At 37.1% G+C, this 26,203-nt stretch overlaps 2 protein-coding genes and 1 long non-coding RNA gene across 5 annotated transcripts in view; 2 read left to right on the plus strand and 1 right to left on the minus strand.

Annotated features, from left to right (window-relative positions):
* LOC103510813 (coiled-coil domain-containing protein 93) lies at nt 1-17,619 on the plus strand. Of its 3 annotated transcripts, none has more exons than XM_017444746.2 (10): nt 1-221; nt 559-767; nt 1,015-1,126; nt 1,397-1,630; nt 2,907-3,265; nt 3,491-3,595; nt 3,783-3,877; nt 4,698-4,818; nt 5,177-5,261; nt 14,666-17,619. In XM_017444746.2, exons 1-10 carry the CDS (start codon nt 132-134, stop codon nt 14,831-14,833), a joined length of 1,578 nt encoding a protein of 525 aa, XP_017300235.1. In that variant the 5' UTR covers nt 1-131; the 3' UTR covers nt 14,834-17,619. The 3 variants fall into 3 exon arrangements, with proteins under 3 accessions (XP_017300235.1, XP_026680582.1, XP_008473731.1); XM_026824781.1 differs by having other exon boundaries at nt 3,491-3,578; nt 3,766-3,877; XM_008475509.3 differs by lacking the exon at nt 3,491-3,595 and having other exon boundaries at nt 3,678-3,877.
* Nucleotides 11,285-12,590, minus strand: LOC113468113. Its single transcript, XR_003391967.1, has 2 exons — nt 12,458-12,590; nt 11,285-12,306 (listed from the first exon to the last, which is right to left on the minus strand). It is a non-coding gene; the product is annotated as an uncharacterized LOC113468113 (long non-coding RNA).
* LOC103510812 (coiled-coil domain-containing protein 93-like) overlaps nt 14,472-26,203 on the plus strand; it is a 23,181-nt gene continuing 11,449 nt past the window's right edge. The window contains exon 1 of the mRNA XM_008475508.3: nt 14,472-14,494. The gene's annotated coding sequence lies outside the window, so the exon portion shown is untranslated. The remainder of the gene's footprint in view (nt 14,495-26,203) is intronic.

Here is a 26,203-nt window from a genome sequence, read left to right on the forward strand (position 1 = left end):
TTGATAAATATTGTGATAAAAAATTAAGAACAGGAAAGAGGCCAAAGGAGGGACTGAAAAGTGGAAAAAGGAAGTTCTAGTCGTCCAAGCTTCCAAGTGCCTAGGATTCCTACTGCCTGAACTTTCGAGAAATGACGTCTGCGGACCCTAAACTATTCAGAGTGAAGACCGACAGTCAAAAGTTAAGGACAATAGTTGATGCCGATGGTAGAGAGGTAATTGTAAGTAACCCACTTTTGTACTCTTATCAATTTTCTCTTGTGAATTATAGGCATGAAAGAATTACAAAAGTTAAGCTTGTGGACACCATAGACTTAACTTTGTTCTCCTTTAACTTACACCGTTGGAGGAGGAGGATACAATTTGCAATCTAGGGTTACTTTACAAAGCTATTATGGGTATAGCATCCCATAAAAAAGGGCATACTTATCTTTATCAAAATGAAAATAATACTTAATAATAGTAGGTACTTACCTACCAAACCCATCAAAATAGAGATGCCTGTTTTTTCCCTCTTCATAATCATGATATATTTTATTACTTTCCCTTTCCCTATAGGTAAAAGGCAGAGAAGATGAAGAGCAAAGCAAGAAACTCGAAGAAATTAGTGACCTCCTGGTAGCAGCAGGGTATTTCCGAGCTCAGATCAAAGGTGTTTCCCCTTTTGACAAAGTGGTTGGAGGCATCTGTTGGTGCATTGATTCGTGCAATGTGGATATTGATGCAGAGCTCTTGTTCCAGGAAGATCTGTCTATTGGACAAAAAATGTAAGATAATAGCTTTCTTTGTAAGTAAGTAATCTTTTACTGCCCAGTGTCACACTTTTACTGCCTATACCCATTGTCACAACCCATGTTAGACTTGGTTTAAATTAAATTTTGTGTCTAATGAAATCATCAATTATTCAGCAGCATATGAACAAAGATTAGTTAGTAGAAGATAAAATTGGTAAGATAGGTATGGGAGAGTTAATGCTATGTAAACTTTGCTAAGCTAATAGGTACCTACTTTCAGATCTCTTACAGAAAAAATTGTAGTAGTGCTACCAGAAATGAAGTGTCCACATCGGATAGAGCCTCATCAGATCCAAGGATTGGATTTCATCCACATTTTCCCAGTCATACAGGTAAGTGCTCAGCTGCTCAGTAGTAGCACTCATTTATACCACACAAAAAGAATCAAACATTCTTTTTGCCCCAGTATTAGACTACCTGTATTACAGTATTACTGTGGTTAAATTATCAAACATTATTGAGGATAGGATAAAGATGAAATTCCTTATCTTGACTAGGATTGAATCCACACCCTCCTGATTATTAGGCAAGCACCTTGACTCTACTCCACCAACAAAGGGTTTCATCCTAAAATTTAACTCTTATTTTCTCTTCCCTTTCAGTGGCTTGTCAAGAGAGCAATGGAGTCCCGGGAAGAACGGCAGGAATATTTGTGTTCTCTGGCAGTCAACAAATTTCACACCCAGTTCAAAATGAAAAACGATAGCACAGGGCCTAGATACAAGGGTGTTGCAGCTATCATTGAAAAGTACAAGACCCAGTCCAATAGTCAAGATAAATCTAAGCCCAGTGAGAAACTCTTACAGAGGGTGGAAGATAGCTTGTTGGATACAGAGGTAATGTGGTGTGTCCTAGGGAATTAGTTTGATTTTTCAGGCCCCTATTAATTTGATAATTAATGCTCAGCACAGTTACTTACCTAAGTAATATTCTAATTTAAATTTACTTACCTTTGGTCTAAATTAAAATATGAAATAATAAGACACATGTTGCTATTTTGGAGTGATATCCAACAGATAAAACTACGGAAGATAAAATTGGTAAGATAGGTATCGGAGAGTTAATGCTATGTAAACTTTGCTAAGCTAATAGGTACCTACTTTCAGATCTCTTACAGAAAAAATTGTAGTAGTGCTACCAGAAATGAAGTGTCCACATCGGATAGAGCCTCATCAGATTCAAGGATTGGATTTCATCCACATTTTTCCAGTCATACAGGTAAGTGCTCAGCTGCTCAGTAGTAGCTAGTAGCACTCATTTATACCACACAAAAAGAATCGAACATTCTTTTTGCCCCAGTATTAGACTACCTGTATTACAGTATTACTGTGGTCAAATTATCAAACATTATATAGGATAGGATAAAGATGAAATTCCTTACCTTGACTAGGATTGAATCCACACCCTCCTGATTATTAGGCAAGCACCTTGACTCTACTCCACCAACAAAGGGTTTCATCCTAAAATTTAACTCTCATTTTCTCTTCCCTTTCAGTGGCTTGTCAAGAGAGCAATGGAGTCCCGGGAAGAACGGCAGGAATATTTGTGTTCTCTAGCAGTCAACAAATTTCACACGCAGTTCAAAATGAAAAACGATAGCACAGGACCTAGATACAAGGGAGTGGCGGCTATCATTGAAAAGTACAAGACCCAGTCCAATAGTCAAGATAAATCAAAGCCCAGTGAGAAACTGTTACAGAGGGTGGAAGATAGCTTGTTGGATACAGAGGTAATGTGGTATGTCCTAGGGAATTAGTTTGATTTTTTAGGCCCCTATTCATTTGATAATTAATGTTATCAGCACAGTTACTTACCTAAGTAATATTCTAATTCAAATTTACTTACCTTTGGTCTAAATTAAAATATGAAATAATAAGACACATGTTGCTATTTTGGAGTGATATCCAACAGATAAAACTACTTATGCTGTGCCGTTTTGGCAATCCAAACTTTGGGCAGTCCATAAATAAATATTATTGATTGGTTTTGTAATTTTGTATTAATTCTAGATAGAAACAAACTACATATGCTGTGTCGTTTTGGCAATCCAAACTTTGGGCAGTCCATAAATAAATATTATTGATTGGTTTTGTAATTTTGTATTAATTCTAGATAGAAACAAAAGAAGACAAAGACAGTACCATGCAAGCCGACGACATCATCTTTGCATTTGAGAAATATTCCACAGACTCTGACATGAACATGAAAATTGAAAAGGAGAAACTGCAGAGAGAATTGCAACAAGTCAGAGCCAACAAAGCCAAACTAATAGAGCTCATCAATGAAAATAAAGCCCAAATACAAAGCTACAGGGAATTGCAACAGGTCAACGTGGATATTCCTAGTGATCAAGTAGAAATAGCGGATAAATTGAAAGACCTGTATGTGACCTATGAAAGTTTGAAAGAAAAGGAGAAGAAATTCAAGGAAGAATGTAAAATGCAACTGGCAGAATTACAGAGAAGTACAGAGTAAGTATACTGTTAGCTATGCAAATTGGGTGCCATGACTTGAGAGCTGAGAGGCTCGAGTTCAATTCCCAACGAGGTTGAAAGTTTATCTAGTTTGTCAAATTAATGATTGACTTCGAATCTGGTTAAAATTTGATTTCTTTTGGGCCTCATTTAGCGTTTGGGGCCCCAAGTTTCAAACAGTTTTTTAAGTGTGGTTTATAGTTTTTTTTTTTTCACTTCCAGAGACTCAAGTGACAATGACCAAGATGAGTCCGACATGAAGCAACAAGTGGCGGAGTTGAGTGAGAAGGTGTCCAAAATGAAACTGAAACTCGCCCAGAAATCAAGATCAGTGGCGGTCAGTGTAGACGTACCTAATTGAGAAGAAAATTACTTACTTTTATTATTATTATTTTTTTTTTCCTTCCAGAGATTCGAGTGACAATGACCAAGATGAGTACGACATGAAGCAACAAGTGGCGGAGTTGAGTGAGAAGGTGTCCAAAATGAAACTGAAACTCGCCCAGAAATCAAGATCAGTGGCGGTCCTGGAGAGGAAAATAGACCAGGTGCCTGGACGAGATGAGCTGGCTCAATATCAGAGACGATTCCTCGAGCTTTATACACAAAGTGAGTTAAATTCTTCAGGTTTTTTTTATTACTTTGGGTTCATTTTTATACAAAACTAGTTGAATTCCGTCGCTTCGCTCCGGAATTCCGCTAATTCATCCCTAGGCATGGCAAAACTTAAAACTTGTAGACAAGGCATGGCCGAACTAATAAAAAATACGGTCGCGCTGCGCGCCCCCTATTAGCTGCATAGTTATCAATCTAAAAACATAAACCAAACTCAAAATGTTGGTCGAGAGCGGAACATTTCTCTCCCGCAGTCTCTGCACTCTGTATATTTCTTGTGGAGATTTTAGCGATCAAAAATCGATCATATCTCAGGATCGGTTTAGATTTTCGCAAAATCCTTTCTTATTGCACACCTAGACCATAAAAGGAATATTCCTATCAAATTTCAGCTTTCTAGGTCTTGTGATTCTTGAGATAGAGCGATCAGTGTATGAAATGTGAATGGATCTTGATTTTATAATACAAAATACGGCTGCCTGGAAGGGACTCTATTTAAACAGGAAAAGACTGGGAAGAAGAATAACAAGAAGATATAGGGGGAACCCGAGATCGAAGAGAGGAAGACAGGACACGAGAAAACCAGGCGTTGCGAAAAGGATTCTTATCTGTTTAGGATAAAGTTCGCCCTGGCCTAGAATCGAACTCGCGACTTACCGCTTACAAGGTAGACGCGCTCGCTACCTTCCATACTTTTTTTTTTTACTTAGAGATTTTGATAACTATAATTTTGCTTTGAGGTCAGCTATTGCAATTGATTTGATCACCTATTACCAAACCTATTGACTTGAAACTTTTTTGTTTCTGTTTTCAGTTGCTGCTAAACACAAGGAGACCAAACAGTTTTACACCCTGTATAATACATTCAACGATTCTTATTCGTACCTGAGTAAAGAACTGAGTCTACTCAATTCTATTCTAGACAGCTATCCTGAGTAAGTGAATAAAATCATTTCCTAGAAACTCTAGAAGTCCTTTTTTCAAGAGATTTGATAGAGGGCATTGTAACAATGGAGGTCTTATCGTTCCGATAACGAAGAGAAGAAAAACAGGATTGGAGAAAGCCAGCCGTTCCAAGAACAAAACTTAGCTGTTGTTTCATCACAAATTTTTATCAGTAAATGGTTTCTTCAAATTAAATTGATCCCAAGGGCAAGGAAAACCTAGACCCTTGACAAATGGAGTGTGCCTGAAGGCATGTAATGTGTTCCAATCCACTCGACTGTCTTTTCTAGTTTAAATTGAATTTTTCTTCACTGAATATTTATATCTCCTTTCCGTTTCTCCTCGCAGGGCCATGAACTCTCAGGCATCCAAAGAGCAATTTATTCAACAGTTTGAAAACATAGTGGATGGAGTGAGGCAGAACAAATACAAGGTAAGATTGAACCACTGACTGGAAGCAAAATGTGTATAATAAAAAATGAGTGTTTCACCGCCGTTTTTATTTCGTAGCAATGAAACAACTGCTATACTCATGTGGTCTGTATGCCCATCTCGTTGTATGTCTCTTATATACAGGATGGGCATGCAACGACACAGATCATATTTAATGACTTTTTCCCCCCTCAATAACTTTTCTGATGCTTCCTTCTGAAGGGAATTTTCAGTCCCATTTTGTTAGTATCATAGAGCTTACGATAGAGAACTTCTTGCAGCTTTTGCTTATGATGACCTCACAGGAGAACTATACACTGTATATATAAAAAAAAACTTGTTGTATTTTTATAATAAGGGGGGTGGGGGGTGCAATCTCATAATAATTGAAATTCCCATCATAGAATGCTCTCCTCAATCGACATTCGAACCAAGCACCTCCGGGTCGAGAGTCAACGCTCTTGATCTCTCAGTCACAGTTAACTCCGAGCCAATTTGGTGTTCTGATGGTGTTCTAGCAAAAAAATTGAGAGGAAATTCATGTATACAGTTATGTTTAGATTTTAAAATAGAGAGTTTTTGTATCAATAACTTACGTGACGATAACTAAAACGTGAAACGCAAGTTCATCAAAACGCGAATAATAATTGAAATTCCCATCATAGAATGCTCTCCTCAATCGACATTCGAACCAAGTACCTCCGGGTTGAGAGTCAACGCTCTTGATCTCTCAGTCACAGAGAACTCTGAGCCAATTTGATGTTCTGATGGTGTTCTAGCAAAAAAATTGAGAGGAAATTCATGTATACAGTTATGTTTAGATTTTAAAATAGAGAGTTTTTGTATCAATAACTTACGTGACGATAACTAAAACGTGAAACGCAAGTTCATCAAAACGCGTTTCTGCACATGCGCAAAAACGAATTTTCGTCCAATAACGTTCAAGAGTTTGGTTGCAAAAACTCTCTATTAACAATGAGAGTCCTGACCCATCCTCGGCCTGTATTTACCACATTAAGGAATTTTATACATCTTTCTTTCACATGTTTACAGTTTGACTGTTCGGTAACGCTTTGGTTACTAGACGTTGACCAAAACGCATTTCTGCACATGCGCAAAAACGAATTTTCGTTCAATAACGTTCAAGAGTTTGGTTGCAAAAACTCTCTATTAACAATGAGAGTCCTGACTCATCCTCGGCCTATATTTACCACATTAAGGAATTTTATACATCTTTCTTTCACATGTTTACAGTTTGACTGTTCGGTAACGCTTTGGTTACTAGACGTTGAAGATCCTTAGCACATTCAACAGAAAGATTTTGCACTTCCCTATCATTAAAAAAACGTTAACCACAATATTTAAATTTCAGTTTCTACATCTGTTGTACCTATTCGATTATGTGACTTTTAATTCAGTCATTATACGATTCTCTTTGGACTAGTTTGGACTGGCAGCGGGTGTGGTAGGGGGCCATTGTCCTAACTATTCCAAAGAGAAATTTCGTATGATGACTGAATTAAAAGTCACATGACCGAATACAACTATACCTGACCATAATTTTCAACTTTTTCTTCACATCCGATTGATATCAATTTCTAGTGTATTCACATTCATAGTAGGTACCTATTCAATTTTTACTCAGATGTAATAGCTCACAATAGGACTATTATGATTTTAAGTTGTTTTACCAAGTGTTGTGTATATCCTTAAAAGTTACCAACTTTTTAATAAGGACTATTATGGTTAACTTTAAGGTCATCAGGGAACTGCAAAATCCAGTATTTCGAGTGAGAGGTGTGACGTTCTAATAGAGGCGCGAAGCAACCAGGGTGGTCATCAACATGACGAAGGTGCCACTCATCACGGAGGGAGCACTGTTGGGGGTTCCTGCACATTCGGCGATCAGCTTGCCAGAGTTGGGGATTTCCTTGCACAGGACACCCTGTAGATTTTTCAGAGCCTCGCTTTGCTTCTCCTTGTTGTGCACCTGAAAACAGAAGTGACCAAAGTTTTAATACGAACTTTTTTTTTCAGAGGTTTGATAGGGGGGGTCTTATCGTCCCGAAATCGTAGAAAGAAGGAAGACAGGATAGGAGAAAGCCAGCCGTTCCGACGTACGAACCTTATCCCTTCAGGATAAAATCCGCCCCGGGCGGGAATCGAATGCACCTGAAAACAGAAGTGACCAAAGTTTTAATACGAACTTTTTTTTTCAGAGGTTTGATAGGGGGGTCTTATCGTCCCGAAATCGTAGAAGGAAGGAAGACAGGATAGGAGAAAGCTAGCCGTTCCGACGTACGAACCTTATCCCTTCAGGATAAAATCCGCCCCGGGCGGGAATCGAACTCGCGGCCTACTTTTTTTCAATTTGGTTTAACATCTCTGTATAACCGGTCGAGCCTTAGGTAGGATTGAAATAACGGCAATTGCACATTGAATGTAGAACGAAATTCTGCATTTTTTGATACCAAAAGGCAGGAATGGATGCCTGCCTGAATAGGCCAAGAGCCTAATCCAGTCAAAACCTAATGTAACCCAAGTCGAATAATGAAAATAAATACGCTTTTATCAGGATACATTAGAGTACGTAGCTCGTATAGGTCTGTATAGATATTTACCTATCTCTTTAAATTTAATATTGAAAGTTCGTGTGCGTGACCCAATAATAATAAAATCCCTTGCGATATTGAAAGAGCAGAACTGTCCATTCGAACCCAGTACCACCACATGAAGCGTCAATGTGAGATTCTTGTGTGCAAATACTGAATATCATTAACATGACCATCATATCCACAGTGTTCCGAGCTTCCGAGTCTCCCATTATATTCCTCTCTAGAAATAACTTCTAGACGGAAGTATTCTGTTTCCAGAATATAAATAATCCCAAACTAAGGCAACCTTGCATTTGTTGAACAAAGAACGCTCCTTCCTTTTGTGTGGCTATTTGAAGAATAAAGAAGTCAGTAAAAACTATAAGTACTTAAATATTTGATACTTGAGAATTATGATATTTATTTATAAAATAGTACCTACAATATTTAAATATAGAAAAAGAGGACAGTGAAAATTAATAAAGAAGAAAATTATAGGACCGCATTTTGTCGAATGCCTGTCAACCCCCTCTCCTATAAGGGACTAGTAGGTAAATTATCTTTTTGATTTGGAGACTAACAAATCCAGTTAAGTCTTTTATTCCCTCCGAAGGGGAAGTCAATCCTCTCCTAATGGGACTACTGCTATTGGTAGATTCTCAACAGTCTTTTCTTAAAGAACCCATCAATGCAAGGTTTTATCTGAGGGGAAAAAATCATCTATTTATTAATTTTCAGTTGTAAATAAAAAGAAAAATCATCTCTCAAGAAATACATTCACACACAAATTAAAACAAATAAACAATATGACATTTTACAACAAATAAATAATAATTTAAGAAAATCAAAAACTAAAATAATAAATAAACTAAACTGCTGTAAATAACAAAGAAATCGCCAAAGTAAATGAAAAGAAAACGGAGCAAAAAAAAAATCGTATTGAAAGAAAAATTAAATGATGAAGAAAGTTGAGCCCAAAAGACTGAAAGATTTATCTATAGAAAAAGCATAATTGACTCCATTGAAGAAAAATAAACCAAGACTTATAAAGGAAAAAAAGGTAATTGAAAAAATTACTTATCACTGACTACTTAAATGTTATTATCACTCGATATAGTAGGTAATTTAGAGGACTTCAAAGTGCTAAAGAAAAATAAAATCATTACAAAACTTGAAAAATCAGGTGGTAAAAGTCACCCAATGCTAAGGCGGACTTAGTGTTCTGCTGATGTTCTAGCAAAAAAATTGTGAGAAAGTTCATGTGTGACCCAGAGTGAATTAGGACTGTGACTGTGTTCGAAAAATACCTAACGTCTTACTACAAATGTATACATTTCTATAAACCCTTCAATTTCTATTTGTTGATAGGAAATCAAAGGATGAGTACACACTATAACAACCCTAGCCAAATCGATCCTTACGAGTTATACCATCTGATACTCATTGATACTTCTGCCCAAAGTTGAGACCTTTATAGGTGTGTTAATTAGTGTGCTTCAAAAATCTGCTTGATTAGACCATAATAATTGAAATTCCCATCATAGAATGCTCTCCTCAATCGACATTCGAACCAAGCACCTCCGGGTCGAGAGTCAACGCTCTTGATCTCTCAGTCACAGAGAACTCTGAGCCAATTTGATGTTCTGATGGTGTTCTAGCAAAAAAATTGAGAGGAAATTCATGTATACAGTTATGTTTAGATTTTAAAATAGAGAGTTTTTGTATCAATAACTTACGTGACGATAACTAAAACGTGAAACGCAAGTTCATTGTGTTTAATTTGTTAAAAAATATCAGTTCTAAATCTTATGTTAAATGTTTTGATAAAATGCAAAACTGTTATCTACGAGTCTTATTCTAGTTGATTTTAATTAATATATTCAAAATATAAAGTCTAGATAGTATTTTTTGTTAACGCTAATGGTACGTACATGGTGTTTCACATCCTTTCGTTGCAGTGGGATGGTAGCCTTTGCATTCATATGGGCATTAGATTTTGAAGGACCATATTACGAGTATACTGCCAGCTCAAGACGGGAAAACTCACAATGTGAGTCTTACATATTTCACTTGGATAAATTTGTTCATCCATGTCGTAAAAACAAACTTATTCTCACGAAATTGTCTAGGAAGGAGACAGGTACAAATTTACGCGAATGAATGATGAATGCAAAAAGCCTATCCCACAAAAACTTACCAAAAGTAATTATTATTGAGATACAAAAAACTACGTCCTATTTAAAAGTGATGCAAAAAAATGCAAACCAAATGAAATGTGAATAGTAAAGAATCTTATTCAAGGTACTTAAATTTAAGAAATAAAATAGTATAGAGTATAGACAATAATCTTTTATCCAAAAGTAGCCACACGATTGAGGACTTTTCTTTCTATGTTTTGGTGGGAAAATGTTCATCAAAAGGTTCGCACCGGCCAGGTTCGAACCCAGAAGTGAAAGTCTATGAAAGGAGGAAGAGTCTTTAAGTTCTTTAAGGTTTGTCCACACATAGTCGATCGACCATCGATGGATGTCGATCCAGACCAATCGATGATCGATCAAGTCGACCAATAGACAAAGAGGCTCTTGAAGTTCTTCAAGGTATGTCCACACATAGTCGACCGGCCGTCAATCGACCGTTGATCCACCCCAATCGACGGTCGATTGACATCGATCAATAGATGAAAGAAAAGAAACAGAACTTACATTGTTAAAGGTCACAGATGGGACGAAGTCAAGTTTCAGGTCAAGGGTCTGATTGCCATACATGGCCAACAGGTCTGCGCCTTCGGTTCCATTGACACAGGTGTTCAGGGTGTCGAAATCAACCTTCAGTTCGTCCGCACACTGGAAACAAATGGACACAGAAGATTAACATTAATAAAGATAATAATCGGAAAAGGGGGATAATCGTTGCTCGCTTCCGTGGTATCTTCAATCCACAAGTGTCCCCTGGGGTAGTGCAAAATGAGCAACCACGCCATGTCACGGTGGTAGAATGACCTAATGCCCAAGTTCCCAACATTTGAAAACAACAACGTTAAAAAAGAAATCGAGATTTTTCGACGAGACTAGAAAGCGGATAGAATCCGTTTTGGTGAATTCTGGGATACACAAAGAAATCGCCAAAGTAAATGAAAAGAAAACGGAGCAAAAAAAAAATCGTATTGAAAGAAAAATTAAATGATGAAGAAAGTTGAGCCCAAAAGACTGAAAGATTTATCTATAGAAAAAGCATAATTGACTCCATTGAAGAAAAATAAACCAAGACTTATAAAGGAAAAAAAGGTAATTGAAAAAATTACTTATCACTGACTACTTAAATGTTATTATCACTCGATATAGTAGGTAATTTAGAGGACTTCAAAGTGCTAAAGAAAAATAAAATCATTACAAAACTTGAAAAATCAGGTGGTAAAAGTCACCCAATGCTAAGGCGGACTTAGTGTTCTGCTGATGTTCTAGCAAAAAAATTGTGAGAAAGTTCATGTGTGACCCAGAGTGAATTAGGACTGTGACTGTGTTCGAAAAATACCTAACGTCTTACTACAAATGTATACATTTCTATAAACCCTTCAATTTCTATTTGTTGATAGGAAATCAAAGGATGAGTACACACTATAACAACCCTAGCCAAATCGATCCTTACGAGTTATACCATCTGATACTCATTGATACTTCTGCCCAAAGTTGAGACCTTTATAGGTGTGTTAATTAGTGTGCTTCAAAAATCTGCTTGATTAGACCATAATAATTGAAATTCCCATCATAGAATGCTCTCCTCAATCGACATTCGAACCAAGCACCTCCGGGTCGAGAGTCAACGCTCTTGATCTCTCAGTCACAGTTAACTCCGAGCCAATTTGGTGTTCTGATGGTGTTCTAGCAAAAAAATTGAGAGGAAATTCATGTATACAGTTATGTTTAGATTTTAAAATAGAGAGTTTTTGTATCAATAACTTACGTGACGATAACTAAAACGTGAAACGCAAGTTCACCAAAACGCATTTCTGCACATGCGCAAAAACGAATTTTCGTTCAATAACGTTCAAGAGTTTGGTTGCAAAAACTCTCTATTAACAATGAGAGTCCTGACCCATCCTCGGCCTGTATTTACCACATTAAGGAATTTTATACATCTTTCTTTCACATGTTTACAGTTTGACTGTTCGGTAACGCTTTGGTTACTAGACGTTGAAGATCCTTAGCACATTCAACAGAAAGATTTTGCACTTCCCTATCATTAAAAAAACGTCAACCACAATATTTAAATTTCAGTTTCTACATCTGTTGTACCTATTCGATTATGTGACTTTTAATTCAGTCATTATACGATTCTCTTTGGACTAGTTTGGACTGGCAGCGGGTGTGGTAGGGGGCCATTGTCCTAACTATTCCAAAGAGAAATTTCGTATGATGACTGAATTAAAAGTCACATGACCGAATACAACTATACCTGACCATAATTTTCAACTTTTTCTTCACATCCGATTGATATCAATTTCTAGTGTATTCACATTCATAGTAGGTACCTATTCAATTTTTACTCAGATGTAATAGCTCACAATAGGACTATTATGATTTTAAGTGACCGAATACAACTATACCTGACCATAATTTTCAACTTTTTCTTCACATCCGATTGATATCGATTTCTTTCTAGTGTATTCACATTCATAGTAGGTACCTATTCAATTTTTACTCAGATGTAATAGCTCACAATAGGACTATTATGATTTTAAGTAGGACGTTAAACAGGGAGTAGACCAGCTTAGTCTGGCTGGGGAACTTTAAACAGGGAGTATGCCAGCCTGAATTCCCCTTGCTAAAGAAATAGCAAAGGTTGAGTGGGAAGGGCATCCGCTCGTAAAATTTGTAGCCAAAACCAAATGTCAGCTCAAAGCTATCACCCTATCTTCTAGGGCTGATTGAGAGGCTGACGAAAAACGCCGACCCCGTCTGTACACGGGAAAAGGCGATAAGAAGACTGAAGCAAGTTGAAAGTTCTACTAGCTAGCTAGTGAGACCCAGCTCCTCAACATTCCAATCTCTGGAACTAAAAAATTGTGGCAACTAGACCTTGTGAGCCAGCGTTGTGGCTATAGCACGTTAATTTTCATTGAACGGATTTGCCGAGAGTAGATGTGAGAGCATACGCAACCTATGATGTATGCAACGTTACTGTTCTTATGTGGTACCATTAGGTCTGCAGTTATTCAAAGTGATTCCTAGATACCTAAGTATCTAGCGAGGAAAAATTAATAGAATCAAAAGAAAACATGTGGTTTTGACCTTTTGTATGTTTATTTTCATGTATTTTTTTTAATAGCTATATCAAAATCTATTACAGTTCTTATGATAGTAAAATAAATGTACCTATACTCGTAAATTTAATCAAGTACAATTTATATTTGATTGATTTATGACACACGGTTTTGTTATGTTCTATTAGTATAGGAGTGATTAATGTAATATGAAATGCTACGAGTAAAGTCGTTTAATCAGTATAATAGTATTATATATAGTACATTTTTAGCACGTGTACCGAATTACCTACATATCCGTTTTGAAAACATTCAATTCAGAGGTAAATTGATCACCTATTTACCTCTTCGTCAATCACTCCCATTTGTAATAAGTACATGATCAGATACACTATAAATAAATACCAAACATGTTTCTTTACATGCAATTTGAGGAGAATTTTAATATTCGCATATGTATTTGTAAGACTATTTACATTCTCATTTGAGTTACAGAGATCACAACATTAGTTGAACTGAATAGAATAGGAATAACTTGTTGAAGATATCCAGACCTTATTGATTCTAGGTGAATTGATACGTCTAACAGCTAAAGTCATGACCTGCTAAGTTGGATTAACAAGGGTCTGAGATGAATCCGGGAGCGAGCTATACTACTAAAGCTAAACCGTGATGTTTAACTTGATCCAATTGGATTAGTACTTGGGATTAACCTCAACCATGTGTTAATCTGACTTGGTAGGTCCGGACCTAAAGATATTACAAAAAGTTGCGCGGCGCGCCGAGGTTACAAAGTGTAAAAAATCCTTCAATTAAATAGACAAATGGGAAAAAAAGTCTTCAGATTTTACAAAATGGCACTGAATTTCTTGAACTTAAAAATCCCTTAGCTACCTTCCGACTACACCTCTGTTTCCACCTACTCAAGAAACCACACATTGCATAACTTGAGTGTTATACCGGGATGGAAAAGGAGACATGTGTGGGGGGAAGTAGGGAGCTCTAATTTGACTTCATACTCTTCATAAGCAATCAAATTAGTGGTGAAAGTTGAAGTGTTGATTGTTTTTGATAACCAAGGAAGGAGAAGCTTGAGACAAGGGGGAAGAGGTTCTAGTTTACTTTGTATTGATGAAGGGGTGTTAGGGGTTCTTACTCGTATATCCGCATGTATCCCATTGGAATTGATTGATTAATTACCTACATAATTATGTTGTTTGTACCTTCCTCCCTAATTGGTGGTACCTACTCACTGACCTATTTTGTATTAGATAAATGCACTTACCCACATTTAGCCCGTACCTATCAGTCCTATCACCAATAGAGACCAGCTACCAAGGTAGATACTCGTAGACTATTTGGTTGAGCTTTATACACAAAGTGAGTTGGATTCTTCATTTTTTATTATTATTATTGTAAATGCAATTTCTTTGTGTTATTATATCACAACTTTGGTGCTCACTGCAGCATTGTAGGATTTTTCCCAATATCTAGATGTTCACTTTGAAAAGGGTTCCGCGGGCCAAACTAATTAAGAAACACTTATTTCAGGTGGAACAGCGTCGGAACTCTGAAAAGTTCCAGCGAGATCAACTGAGCAATCAGCTCACTTCTCTACTAGAACAACAACGTCAATATGTGATGGCTCAGAAACAACTGAGCGCCGAATGCCATAACTATGAGACTTTACTGAAGCAAGCTCAAAATTCTACTAGCTAGTGTACCAATTATGGGACCAATTACTGAAGCAAGCTCAAAACTCTACTAGCTATTGAACCAATTATGGGACCAATTACTGAAGCAAGCTCAAAACTCTACTAGCTATTGAACAAACTATGGGACCTTACTGAAGCAAGCTCAAAACTCTACTAGCTAGTGAACCAACTATGGGACCTTACTGAAGCAAGCTCAATTGTCTGGCTGGGGGACGTTAAACAGGGAGTAGACCAGCTTAGTCTGACTGGGGAACTTTAAACAGGGAGTATGCCAGCCTAAATTCCCCTTGCTAAAGAAATAGCAAAGGTTGAGTGCGAAGGGCGTCCGCTCGTAAAATTTGTAGCCAAAACCAAATGTCACCCAAAGCTTTCATTCTGTCTTCTTGGGCTGATTGAGAGGCTGACGAAAAACGCCGACCCCGTCTGAACACGGGAAAAGGCGATAAAGAAGGAGACTGAAGCAAGTTGAAAGTTCTACTAGCTAGCTAGCTAGTGAGACCCAGCTCCTCAACATTCCAATCTCTGGAACTAAAAAATTGTGCCAACTAGACCTTGTGAGCCAGTGTTGTGGCTATAGCACGTTAAATTTCATTGGACGGATTTGCTAAGAGTAGATGTGTACGCAAACTATGCAACATTGTTATTACGTAATGCCATTAGGTCTGCAGTTATTCAAAGTGATTCCTAGATACCTTAGGTCCGTAATAATAAACAACACTAAAAGAGTTCTAATGAGGAAAATGTTTATAAAATCAAAAGAAAACATGTTGTTTTAATCTTTTATATGTTTAGTTTCATGTATTTTTTTAATAGCTATATCAAAATCTATTACAGTTCTTATGATAGTAAAATAAATGTACCTATACTCGTAAATTTAATCAAGTACAATTTATATTTGATTGATTTATGACACACGGTTTTGTTATGTTCTATTAGTATAGGAGTGATTAATGTAATATGAAATGCTACGAGTAAAGCCTTTTAATCAGTATAATAGTATTATATATAGTACATTTTTAGCATGTGTACCGAATTACCTACATATCCGTTTTGAAAACATTGAATTCAGAGGTAAATTCATCATCTATGTACCTATTCATCAATCACTCCCATGTGTAATAAATACATTGTGTACCAGATACACTATAAATAAATACCAAACATGTTTCTTTACATGCAATTTGAGAATTTTAATATTCGCATATGTATTTGTAAGAATATGTACATTCTCATTTGAGTTACAGAGATCACAACATTAGTTGAATAGAATAGGAATAACTTGTTGAAGATATCCAGACCTTATTGATTCTAGGTGAATTGATACGTCTAACAGCTAAAGTCATGACCTGCCAAGTTGGATTAACAAGGGTCTGAGATGAATCCGGGAGCGAGCTATACTACTATTAAAGCTAAACCGTGATGTTTAACTTAATCCAATTGGATTAGTACTTGGGATTAACCTCAACCATGTGTTAATCTGACTTGGTAGGTCCGGACCTAAAGATATTACAAAAAGTTGGACGGGCGAGTTGTTTTGTGTTTAATTTGTTAAAAAATATCAGTTCTAAATCTTATGTTAAATGTTTTGATAAAATGCAAAACTGTTATCTACGAGTCTTATTCTAGTTGATTTTAATTAATATATTCAAAATATAAAGTCTAGATAGTATTTTTTGTTAACGCTAATGGTACGTACATGGTGTTTCACATCCTTTCGTTGCAGTGGGATGGTAGCCTTTGCATTCATATGGGCATTAGATTTTGAAGGACCATATTACGAGTATACTGCCAGCTCAAGACTGGAAAACTCACAATGTGAGTCTTACATATTTCACTTGGATAAATTTGTTCATTCATGTCGTAAAAACAAACTTATTCTCACGAAATTGTCTAGGAAGGAGACAGGTACAAATTTACGCGAATGAATGATGAATGCAAAAAGCCTATCCCACAAAAACTTACCAAAAGTAATTATTATTGAGATACAAAAAACTACGTCCTATTTAAAAGTGATGCAAAAAAAATGCAAACCAAATGAAATGTGAATAGTAAAGAATCTTATTCAAGGTACTTAAATTTAAGAAATAAAATAGTATAGAGTATAGACAATAATCTTTTATCCAAAAGTAGCCACACGATTGAGGACTTTTCTTTCTATGTTTTGGTGGGAAAATGTTCATCAAAAGGTTCGCACCGGCCAGGATCGAACCCAGTACCACCACATAAAGCGTCAATGTAAGATTCTTGTGTGCAAATACTGAATATTATTTACATGACCATCATATCCACAGTGTTCCGAGCTTCCGAGTCTCCCATTCCTCTCTAGAAATAACTTCTAGACGGAAGTATTCTGTTTCCAGAATATAAATAATCCCAAACTAAGGTAACCTTGCATTTGTTGAACAAAGAACGCTCCTTCCCTTTGTGTGGCTATTTGAAGAATAAAGAAGTCAGTAAAAACTATAAGTACTTAAATATTTGATACTTGAGAATTATGATATTTATTTATAAAATAGTACCTACAATATTTAAATATAGAAAAAGAGGACAGTGAAAATTAATAAAGAAGAAAATTATAGGACCGCATTTTGTCGAATGCCTGTCAACCCCCTCTCCTATAAGGGACTAGTAGGTAAATTATCTTTTTGATTTGGAGACTAACAAATCCAGTTAAGTCTTTTATTCCCTCCGAAGGGGAAGTCAATCCTCTCCTAATGGGACTACTGCTATTGGTAGATTCTCAACAGTCTTTTCTTAAAGAACCCATCAATGCAAGGTTTTATCTGAGGGGAAAAAATCATCTATTTATTAATTTTCAGTTGTAAATAAAAAGAAAAATCATCTCTCAAGAAATACATTCACACACAAATTAAAACAAATAAACAATATGACATTTTACAACAAATAAATAATAATCAGTTAGTATTCTTTCAGAAAAGCTCTCAAAGGTGGAGTGGAAATTCAATTCCAATGCTGGAATCAACAGTTAGAACTTCGCATGAAAACGTGGATTTTTTGCCACCTTTCCAAGTATTGACCACGCACAACGTTGCTTAACATTAGTGGGCCGTCAGGAACTGATGTATTTAAAAGTTTCAAAGATTAATGCAATGCTTTAAATCAGGATACATTAGAGTACGTAGCTCGTATAGGTCTGTATAGATATTTACCTACATATCTCTTTAAATTTAATATTGAAAGTTCGTGTGCGTGACCCAATAATAATAAAATCCCTTGCGATATTGAAAGAGCAGAACTGTCCAAATCATCGAAACAAGAAAGCTTCCTAAATTGGTCTACTTTGCAGCTGACGAAAGAAAAATCAAAATTGGTGGAGACGCCAAAATTACTTCAACTCTTCTCTTCCTATTGTTTCTTGGTTTTCTCTCTCCCTCACACGAAAGCTCTAGTTGAACTGTCCAAAGTTGGGCCAATAGGTAATTTTTCTATAGACATACGTTAATGGCAGGGTGAAGTTTGTCGTCTTAAGCCACGAAATTGCAATCCAGCGTACCGCAACCGCGTTTGAGATCCGAAAATTTAATTTTTGTCCGCAGCGAAGATCGGGGAAAATAGTTGGTTAAATGTTAAGAAGAAGAAGAGAAAGAGAGAGAGAGAGAGAGAGAGAGAGAGAGAGAGAGAGAGAGAGAGAGAGAGAGAGAGAGAGAGCTAATACTTGGTATAATACATACATAGTACCTACATACACTTACCTAAGTGTATAGATATTAGGTAGGTAGGAGATGTTTTTATTATTATTTATTTTAGTTTGTGTGTAGACAACCCTTTCTCGCCTAGAAACATGGGTTAAAGAACGATGGTATGTACCTAGATATTTATTAATTCATCTTGTTTGTCTTTTAGATCTGTCCGACAGCCAGAACGTGAGTGGCCAACCTAATAGCGTACCTATGACAGACTGTGTCTTCTCTATGAGCCCATATGGGTACAAAATTACGATATTCTTCTTCGAAAAAAGAGCCTCAAATTTTCTCTAAGCTGACTTATGTGGCCCCGGGAGTTCCTTAGGTTGGACACCTCTCAGATGGCAGATATGTAGACATTCGATCATGTTGGTTTTAATCAATTCGTGAACGATGTAGTTTTAACAGAATATGAAATGGAAATAGAGGTACTGGGGGAAATGGGTGGGGGCACATAAGGTGGAAGGTATTGGGAACTTATCAAATATTCACAGGCTCACGGCGGAAAAAAATTCATATCGTTAATAGTGGCGTGGTTACATATTTGAAGTTTTATGTTTTTAGTATTTCAACAAGTGCCCGTATTCTGCGGGCTATTTCGGAGTGCTCGCAGTGTCAGAAGAGTAAGAAACACTGGTTACAAAGGAAGATGGTCTACGACAAACTTATTCTCACGAAATTGTCTAGGAAGGAGACAGGTACAAATTTACGCGAATGAATGATGAATGCAAAAAGCCTATCCCACAAAAACTTACCAAAAGTAATTATTATTGAGATACAAAAAACTACGTCCTATTTAAAAGTGATGCAAAAAAAATGCAAACCAAATGAAATGTGAATAGTAAAGAATCTTATTCAAGGTACTTAAATTTAAGAAATAAAATAGTATAGAGTATAGACAATAATCTTTTATCCAAAAGTAGCCACACGATTGAGGACTTTTCTTTCTATGTTTTGGTGGGAAAATGTTCATCAAAAGGTTCGCACCGGCCAGGATCGAACCCAGTACCACCACATAAAGCGTCAATGTAAGATTCTTGTGTGCAAATACTGAATATTATTTACATGACCATCATATCCACAGTGTTCCGAGCTTCCGAGTCTCCCATTCCTCTCTAGAAATAACTTCTAGACGGAAGTATTCTGTTTCCAGAATATAAATAATCCCAAACTAAGGTAACCTTGCATTTGTTGAACAAAGAACGCTCCTTCCCTTTGTGTGGCTATTTGAAGAATAAAGAAGTCAGTAAAAACTATAAGTACTTAAATATTTGATACTTGAGAATTATGATATTTATTTATAAAATAGTACCTACAATATTTAAATATAGAAAAAGGGGACTGTGAAAATTAATAAAGAAGAAAATTATAGGACCGCATTTTGTCGAATGCCTGTCAACCCCCTCTCCTATGGGGGACTAGTAGGTAAATTATCTTTTTGATTTGGAGACTAACAAATTCATCTCCAGTTAAGTCCTTTATTCCCTCCGAAGGGGAAGTCAATCCTCTCCTAATGGGACTACTGCTATTGGTAGATTCCCAACAGTCTTTTCTTAAAGAACCCATCAATGCAAGGTTTTATCTGAGGGGAAAAAATCATCTATTTATTAATTTTCAGTTGTAAATAAAAAGAAAAGAAAAATCATCTCTCAAGAAATACATTCACACACAAATTAAAACAAATAAACAATATGACATTTTACAACAAATAAATAATAATTTAAGAAAATCAAAAACTAAAATAATAAATAAACTAAACTGCTGTAAATAACAAAGAAATCGCCAAAGTAAATGAAAAGAAAACGGAGCAAAAAAAAAATCGTATTGAAAGAAAAATTAAATGATGAAGAAAGTTGAGCCCAAAAGACTGAAAGATTTATCTATAGAAAAAGCATAATTGACTCCATTGAAGAAAAATAAACCAAGACTTATAAAGGAAAAAAAGGTAATTGAAAAAATTACTTATCACTGACTACTTAAATGTTATTATCACTCGATATAGTAGGTAATTTAGAGGACTTCAAAGTGCTAAAGAAAAATAAAATCATTACAAAACTTGAAAAATCAGGTGGTAAAAGTCACCCAATGCTAAGGCGGACTTAGTGTTCTGCTGATGTTCTAGCAAAAAAATTGTGAGAAAGTTCATGTGTGACCCAGAGTGAATTAGGACTGTGACTGTGTTCGAAAAATACCTAACGTCTTACTACAAATGTATACATTTCTATAAACCCTTCAATTTCTATTTGTTGATAGGAAATCAAAGGATGAGTACACACTATAACAACCCTAGCCAAATCGATCCTTACGAGTTATACCATCTGATACTCATTGATACTTCTGCCCAAAGTTGAGACCTTTATAGGTGTGTTAATTAGTGTGCTTCAAAAATCTGCTTGATTAGACCATAATAATTCAAGTGAAAGTCTATGAAAGGAGGAAGAGACTCTAAGTTTTCTAAGGTTTGTCCACACATTCGACCATCGATGGATGTCGATCCAGACCAATCTCTTGAAGTTCTTTGGTATGTCCACACATAGTCGACCGGCCGTCAATCGACCGTTGATCCACCCCAATCGACGGTCGATTGACATCGATCAATAGATGAAAGAAAAGAAACAGAACTTACATTGTTAAAGGTCACAGATGGGACGAAGTCAAGTTTCAGTTCAAGGGTCTGATTGCCATACATGGCCAACAGGTCTGCGCCTTCGGTTCCATTGACACAGGTGTTCAGGGTGTCGAAATCAACCTTCAGTTCGTCCGCACACTGGAAACAAATGGACACAGAAGATTAACATTAATAAAGATAATAATCGGAAAAGGGGGATAATCGTTGCTCGCTTCCGTGGTGTCAAGGGTCTGATTTCCATACATGGCCAACAGGTCTGCGCCTTCGGTTCCATTGACACAGGTGTTCAGGGTGTCGAAATCAACCTTCAGTTCATCTGCACACTGGAAACAAATGGACACAGAAGATTAACATTAATAAAGATAATAATCGGAAAAGGGGGATAATCGTTGCTCGCTTCCGTGGTATCTTCAATCCACAAGTGTCCCCTGGGGTAGTGCAAAATGAGAAACCAGTGCCACGCCATGTCACGGTGGTAGAATGACCTAATGGCCGAGCTCCCGACATTTGAAAACACAACATTAATAAAGAAATATTAAAGCCCTTAATAAAAAATAAATTAATAAATAAATAAAGATATCGATATTTTTCGACGAGAGTAGAAAGCGGACAGAATCCGTTTTGGTGATTTCTGGGATACTGCAATCGTGTTTCTACCCAGATGGAATCCGTTTTATCTATTTAGGATTTTATTATCCTGCCACAAGCTGGATAGAACCCGACTTTTTCTAGGATTATTTTCGGGTTGTGCAATCTGGATTCTAACGGGGTTGGGGTAATTTGGTTAATAGAGGGGAAGGGGGAAAGAAAACGACTTAAAAAAAAAACTCAATATAAACCAACTGGGAGGAGTTAGGTAAGGTAAGAGTTTGTAAAATTGGACAGCAGCTTTGATGTGTGACGGTGTAGAGATTGGAGGGTATTATGCCACCCTCTGTTCCCCAATCCCCTAACGAAATGAACTTGTGTAACCGGATTCGGATTTGTTGAACTGTGGATCATAAATTTAATAAGGGTTATTTTTTTAATAAATTTATTTTAAAAGGGGCGCGACTTTGTATGTCATTAAGGAGTTAGTATCTCCTTCAAGAGACATTGAAAAGAATAGTGAGAAGAAATGTTTCGTGTGAAAGTCTTAATATGGACTGAATTTTATATGGGAATCGAAATCGAAATCTTCACAAAAATATGTGGCTGAAACTCCCGCCACATTATGTACTCAAATAAGGGTTAACAAGTTAACATCAGCTAAGAAATGAGTTCCAAGAGAGCCAGTCTGATTACTTGATTAGCTTGGAGGGTAGCGCGTCTGCCTTGTAACTCTTGTAAGCGCTAGGTCGCGAGTTCGATTCCCGCCCGGTACGGATTTTATTCTAAACAGATAAGGTTCCTTGTTGAAAAGCCTGGCTATCTCCTATCTTGTATTCCTTCTCTCTTCACTTCTTTGACTTAAAAGACCTTAGCAGTTACAGTTACCTTTATCAAACCTCTTGGACTTTGAAAGTCAGATATCTAACAGTGGGGGTACTTATTCAGAAGTCACGTCAATGGAAAATTGCTAGAAAAAGGAACTGTGGTAAATGAGCTTTGGATTCGGAGAAAACTTACTTTGGATTTGCCGAACGGCACAAAGGTGACGTTGAGATAGTGGGAGATGGATTTGTTGTGGTTGCTAACGAGAGGATAGACCTGGGTGGTGATGAAGTTAACACTGTCTGAACAGAGGGTCTCGTCCCCGTGGCAATAGTACAGTAAGAGAAGAGAATTTAAAAGAGATATTGTATGACATTCCGGTAAAGGACATTGTAGAGAAAGTTATCGTAACAAATGATATTGTGATGATTCAACAAGAGATAATACCATGAACCGATATTACAAGGAAAAGGGTAATAGCATCGAGCATCTAAGTTAGCCATTAAGCCAGGTATTGCTACTATTGTGGTTCGACAAGTTCTAAACACTCCTGTGGATTACTGCGGATTACTTAGCGATAGGATTTATTAATCTCACCGTTTATACGTATTAATGATGTGATATTAAAATGAAGTAAGTACCTACTGTTACGAGTGCCAGATAAAACTGGTAGCTCGACCCTAATTTCTAATATCAGATTAATTGAAGGCACATAATTCAAGAATGGGTTATAAGTATTCATGACTTCGAAAACCGATTTGTTTTTAGAAATTTTTAATCCTGAAAGACTTAAAGTACTTCTTAAGAAGATCTCAAATTTGTATTTAATTGTCAGCCCAAAAGCGATCACCCCTACGGCTGATTGAGAGGCTGACGAAAAGCGCCAACCCCCTGAACATGGGTAAAGACAAAGAAGACTTATTAGAGGACCAATAAGTTTGTTATAAACACCTAATGACTACTAAAAGTATCCATATTCCATATGGACTCTATTTATGACATAATGAACTATAACCTATAACACATACCCATGAACCTTAAGCATCGTTAATCACATCACCTAGCATTGACAAGATCGTGCCATAAACAACAATAATGCCGTAATGATAGTAAAATTTGACTGACACCGTGAATTGTTTGTGCTAAATGTGCGCAAGGTTAGAGAGAAGATAATACGAATGTCACTGGAGTCACCTATTGAAACCGTCTACACCGCCTTGTAAGGCCAGCCACTCACTATCAGGTAGACCTGACAGGTACACCTGATCAGGTCCGCCTGTCAGGTCTACCTGATACCTGATGAGGACATACACTATGAGGTCTACTGACAGGTACGGCTGAAAAGGTCCGCCTGTCAGGTCTACCTGATAACTGATGAGCATACACACTATCAGGTAGACCTGACAGGTACACCTGAAGGTACACCTGATCAGGTGTACCTGATACCTTATGAGGACACACAATATGAGGTCTACTGACAGGTACAGCTGAAAAGGTCCACCTGCCAGGTCTCCCTGATACCTGATGAACACACACACTATCAGGTAGACCTAACAGGTACCGTTGAAAAGGTCCGCCTGTCAGGTCTACCTGATCCCTGAGGAGCACACACACACTATTAGGTATCAGGTAGACTTGACAGGTACACCTGCTGATAGTAAGTGGCTAGCCTACAGAAGGCAGGTTGGTATATTCCACCCGATAGTTCGTAGCATTCATACTTACCCTTGGTTTAAGGTATGAAAACTATTGAAAATTGATAAGTTTCAACAAGTAGGTACCATTGAGGTAGGAAAGACAATTCTTATATTGAGGACGAGTAGATAAAATTTAATGTCTTGCATGGATTTCCGTATAAAAGCAAGACAGAAGTAGTAAAATAGTTCTTTTAAATGGTTAAAGTATGCAAATTCACCACAGTGTGTAGTAAACAACCCTAAACTTCAAGGTTATAATGATGAGTAGTCTATACAACAAAGTATCAATTCCTACAGATATGTATAGGTATCCACCTACCTATCTATATGCACTTTCCGATTCAGAGTGCCAAGTGGTGGCTTCCATGGTCATCACTTTAAGGGTGTGAAAGACATTGAAGATTTCCTCTGTCAAAATTTGGCGTATTGATTGAGGACAACACTCTTAACTACTAAAATACCAATATGTCACCATAGGTACCACCTCATCTCTTTTTGGTGGGATTTTAACTGGCTCCGTATATCCCCTAACTGTCCTCAGAAAGAGTGAGGTAGTAGGTACATCCCGAAATAACCTGCAGTACGCAAAGTACCAAAACCGGCGACTGGTTCGAAGATTTGAAATTGAAATGTTTTGAATTTCAAAATCAGTCTGCAGATCAAATCGTGAATCACCCGGCTGCTAACCTCACGAGCCGGATGATTCCAAATGATCTACATATTACTAAAGGTCAGAGGTAAGTCAGGTATTGCCATTCTCACTAGGCGAGACTATCCCGTGTGATTTTGCACGGATTTGTGATGACTACTATGATAGTGAGAATCGAAGTTACCTCAGACTCCAAGACCAGAGATACTCAACTTTTTTCTGCCACAATCCACATTGGACTGTTCTAACCTTGACGTTCGCCGCAGTTAAAAACATACATCCCGCTTGAAAACTGAAGAACTTAAGTTAGCCACCATCGAGTACGGTTCTTAATTGGGTTGGTGCCGAGTTGAACCTGTGTACTCATATTTTACCGGCATTTACGTATATATTATCAGCTACAATGGCATAGTGTCTTAGATTAAGCTGACAAGGGCCGCAGGAAAAAAAGGTTAGTAGGCCGTACAGAAAAGTTTGGTGGGCCGCAGGTTGAGTAGGGCTGCTGTAGACTCTCGAGAATATAATAGGCTTGAATAGTTGGCTAAATAAAGTATACAGTATACACATAACACATATTTGTAAACTCTGGCATAATCTCGTGGCTAGAGACCATCAACCCCCCTCGGTGTAGCTACACCGCTACGACAAAAACAACAACAACAACAACAACAACAACGACAAAAACACCACAACAACAACAACAACAAAAACACCACAACAATAACAACCACACTACCATTATCTTTCCGAAAACTTTGTTAGGTGCTCGTAAATTGGCCGGGCATGGAAATTCCAAGTATGTTTAGACTGAAGAGCTCAAATTCCCAGGAACTTTCCATTTTCTTTCGCTCCGTGCTTTCTCGTCACATCTTGTTTATTCCAGCTCCTCCTGCTGGCAAAAAAAGTTTCCGTCTGCAGCTTTTAGCTTTGAGCTACAAGGTCGCATACTAAACAGGGAAAGCCGGGAAAAGCTTTTCCCTATATCCCTAATGAAAAGCCAAAAGTTACATTCCTGATCGAATCCCGTAATTGTACACTCCTTTTACATACGGGAAACTTTTGCGGGAAATTATGTAGGGTACATGGGTTTACGAAGTTCTCTCTATCCCCTCCCCTTTCCCCGTGGTACCCTGTGCTTTTTTTCTCGAATATTCAGAATCTAACTTTTGGATAGGGACATAGATAAAGCTATACTTGTCTACATATCAAAAGAAACCCTTTTTACAACTGACGTGAAGTGACGTGTTGAATTTTTAGCACGTTTACTCTTTTATTTTTCGAA

Source organism: Diaphorina citri, unplaced genomic scaffold, assembly GCF_000475195.1.
Source record: "Diaphorina citri unplaced genomic scaffold, Diaci psyllid genome assembly version 1.1 scaffold647, whole genome shotgun sequence".
Lineage (NCBI taxonomy): Eukaryota > Metazoa > Arthropoda > Insecta > Hemiptera > Psyllidae > Diaphorina > Diaphorina citri.

Coding starts and splice junctions, on each gene's coding strand:
- LOC103510813 (XM_017444746.2), top strand. CDS start 132: ATGACGTCTGCGGACCCTAAACTATTCAGAGTGAAGACCGACAGTCAA. Junction 222..558: donor CCGATGGTAGAGAGGTAATT/GTAAGTAACCCA, acceptor CTTTCCCTATAG/GTAAAAGGCAGAGAAGATGA. Junction 1,127..1,396: donor ACATTTTCCCAGTCATACAG/GTAAGTGCTCAG, acceptor CTTCCCTTTCAG/TGGCTTGTCAAGAGAGCAAT.